The 3676-nt window shown below is 33.7% G+C and overlaps 1 protein-coding gene across 1 annotated transcript; it reads left to right on the plus strand.

Annotated features, from left to right (window-relative positions):
* Nucleotides 1-1626: 1626 nt before the first annotated feature.
* LOC100573992 lies at nt 1627-3450 on the plus strand. Its single transcript, XM_003241615.1, has one exon. It carries the CDS (start codon nt 1627-1629, stop codon nt 3448-3450), a length of 1824 nt encoding a protein of 607 aa, XP_003241663.1.
* Nucleotides 3451-3676: the final 226 nt, after the last annotated feature.

Here is a 3676-nt window from a genome sequence, read left to right on the forward strand (position 1 = left end):
AATAGTTTTTGGATGACTAAATTCAAAACAAACTATTTTTTTTTTCAGTATTTTTCTTAGCAGGAGTACCCAATATGCTGAGACATCAGTAATTGACTCCTCTGATTCATTTTTCTTCAATCAAATGTACTGGAGAAAAAATAGCACAGTGCTAACATGCGAACAACATCTAGACAAGCCATACAAGTACAATGTGCACCTAACACATCTCCAGATTTTTTTAAAATAAGCCATGGTATTAATTTGGTATCCTTCAACATTTAAGAATGACTCACCTACAAACTTTCAAAGCAGAAGAAAATTAACAATTTTAATAGTAGCTTTTATGCATAAACTCAACTCTGAAACTACAAGGGTAGGGTAAGGCGGGGCAAGATGACGAATTCAGTATTTATCATTATTTATCATAGATAGCAGCACATCGCAGCACGTATAATGGCTCCCTGGTGATTGATAATGTTAGTCACTATGATAAACAAGCTTGCGTCAATTTTGAAGAAAGATGTGATAAGAAGTTAATGCACAGCGTATTTGATTGTAATTTTCGTGCTTGAAAACGCAGCGAATAAACTTTGTATGGTAAGTTTTTTAATTTCTTTACTATAATATTCGAAATGTACTACTTAATAATTACCTATTCATACGAGAACCATCTCTTTAAAAATAGTTCTGGTTAATGATAAACATTGTTTCCATAAAAACAGCAGGCGGGGAAAGTTGACGAATTTTCAGCGGGGAAAGATGACGAGTAATTTTAAATTCGTCATCTTACCCCACATGCTTTTTTGAATATTTGTTTATTTTATTTTAAGATATTCTATGCCACAGTCGATTGATTTTATCTTTGGGGTATTTGTGATTGCAATTCTAATTGAATGGTGTATTTGGTTTTATGATTGGTCTAAAAATACATCTGTTATGTTACTTATATATTATATATGTATTGCATAATATTATCGTCTAATAAATTAAATTAAATTAATCTAATATTCTTAGAAGTATTTAATTAAAAAGTTATTTATACATTATAAGTAAAGACCAGATTTTGCATAAAATGCATGTTGTAATCTACAACATCATATAGATGCAGTAAATAAGTGTCCACAAATCATTACTTGATTAATTAAATATCAACATTTTATACTGCATATTTTTGAATATTTAAATAAAAAATACAGATTATAGGTCCTATTTATATCACTAATGTATCATCTACTATTTAATTTTAATAAAATATTTTTTTTGCAATGCATCAATGATTAAAAATTAAATTACAATTTAACAAATTAAATTTTTGTATTGTAATCTGCTATATTAATAAATTATGCATCTTAATTTTTATTTATGAACATTTTAATAAATTTAATAAATAATTATCACTACAAAATTAATATAAAATTGAACCTTTATTTTGCGCATGTTATGCATTTTTTTCTTGCATATTTTGACCTTTTTTAGTGCATGTTTGCAAGCATATTTTACAATTTAAAATGCATATAAATTTGGTCTTTAATTATAAGTAAATATATACATATTATATATACATGTTATACATATTGTATATATACATATACATACAATTCATTTTTTTTCGGGTGATAGGTGATAGGTGGTTCAAGCAACAATATGCCACGAAAATACGAGCGTACTAGTGTCAGGAAATCGTGGGAAAATAAGGATATGGAGGTAGCTATATTAGATGTGACACGTAAAGTTTTAAGTGTAAATGCTGCAGCATTAAAATACAAAATACCTGAGCCTACACTGAGGAGATATTTAAAAAAAATGATCCATCCTTTAGAAGGAGAAGAGTTTAGAATAGAATTTCCCCAAAATTTAGGAAGATTCAAAAAAACCTTTTCTGCAGCACAAGTTGAAGAGCTGAAGCAATACGTGACTGATATTGATAAAAGAGCATTTGGCCTATCACGAAAGCAATTCGCTAATGTATGTTTCGATTATGCAGAAAAAAATGGCGTGATCCATAGATTTAATACTGAAAAAAAAAGTGCGGGCGAAGGCTTCATCAGGGAATTCATGAGAGAATGCGGACTGACTATGAGAAAACCTGAGTCTACATCAGTCGCCCGGCTCATGGCATTTAACCGAGTCAACGTCAGCAATTTTTTTGAGTTGCTTAGAGATGTCAGATTAAAATACTCTTTCACAGCTGAACAAATATACAACGTTGACGAGACAGGATTTTCCACTGTGGCAACGAAAACTCCGAAGGTCATCACCCCTGTAGGTACCCGCCGAGTAATTAAAATTTCTTCAGCAGAACGCGGGGTCACAGTTACGTGTGTGTGCGCCATGAGCGCCACTGGAAATTACATCCCTCCATTTTTTATTTATCCGAGGGTAAGGATGAATCCGAAATTTTTAGAGGGTGCTCCACCAGGCTTAGCAGCACTTCCGCATATCTCAGGATGGATGACAGCTACCAACTTTGTCAACTATTTGAAACATTTTTCATCACACACTCGCCCAAGTACTCAACGTCCCGTTCTTCTTCTCATGGATAATCACGCCTCTCATGTTACCCTTGAAGCTATAACATTTTGTAGGGAGAATGGAATAGTAATGCTCGGCTTCCCACCTCACACTAGCCACCGATTGCAGCCTCTGGATGTGGGGGTTTATGGGCCTCTGAAAACATCCTACAGTCAGGCGTGTGACGATTTTCTGGTATCAAACCCAGGCATATGTATATCTATAACACATATACCAAAAATATTTGGTACAGCTTATTTAAAGGTGGCCACTATCCAGACAGCTGTTAATGCATTCAGAGCAACAGGGATTGAACCATATGACAGTAACATTTTCAGGGATGAAGATTTTCAGCCATCATTGACTACTGATATTCAGTCTGTTGAATCTACTGCTCCTGCCTTTGAGCGTCAGCCAGAAATATTATTTGAAAATACTAATTCTGCAATATCGCCTACTGCCAATGATTCTTTTGAAAATCAGCACCCTCAACCACAAACAGAGCTGACACCATCTACTTCTTCAGCCTTGCCTCCACTACCAGTGGCAAGTAAAAAGACTGCTAGAAAACCTAGGAAGAAGTTGCCATCGTTTCTTTTATCAGGAACTCCTGTAAAAGAAGCGTTGGAACAGAAAAGGAAGGAACAAGAAGAGAAAGAGCTAAAAAGACAAAAAAGATTGACTGAGAAGTCAAAAAAAAAGAAAGCACGACGTCAGTTGGACTTCCCTTCATCTTCAGACGACGAGCCATCTATTCCTGTACCATATATTGACACTGATGATGATATGGACCCGCCTGAAGAAGAAGATAAATTGTGCATCATATGTTCTGAAGAAGGCAAGGACGAACTGTGGTACCAGTGCTATAAGTGCTTCAAGTGGGCTCATTCTGAGTGTTCTGGATGGGATCAGATACAGGCCAGCCATAGGCCGTATAAATGTGACTTCTGCTCTTAACCTTACACTTAATATTAAAGTTTCAAAGTTTAATTAAGTTCTGTATTGTTACTTACTGATAAAGGTTTTTATTATGTTTTTGTTTTATTAAGTTCTGTATAAAAGTAACTTGTTACGAAAAGAATTTTTATTATGTTTTAAAATCCTAGTTTTGTTTTTGTTTTATGAAGTTCTGTATTAAAGTTACTCGTTAATAAAGGTTTTTATTATGTTTTGAAATCCCAGT

Source organism: Acyrthosiphon pisum, chromosome X (genome assembly GCF_005508785.2).
Source record: "Acyrthosiphon pisum isolate AL4f chromosome X, pea_aphid_22Mar2018_4r6ur, whole genome shotgun sequence".
Taxonomy (NCBI): domain Eukaryota; kingdom Metazoa; phylum Arthropoda; class Insecta; order Hemiptera; family Aphididae; genus Acyrthosiphon; species Acyrthosiphon pisum.

What these genes read in the sequence shown, in the direction of transcription:
- LOC100573992 (XM_003241615.1), top strand. Translation starts at nt 1,627, where the DNA reads ATGCCACGAAAATACGAGCGTACTAGTGTCAGGAAATCGTGGGAAAAT.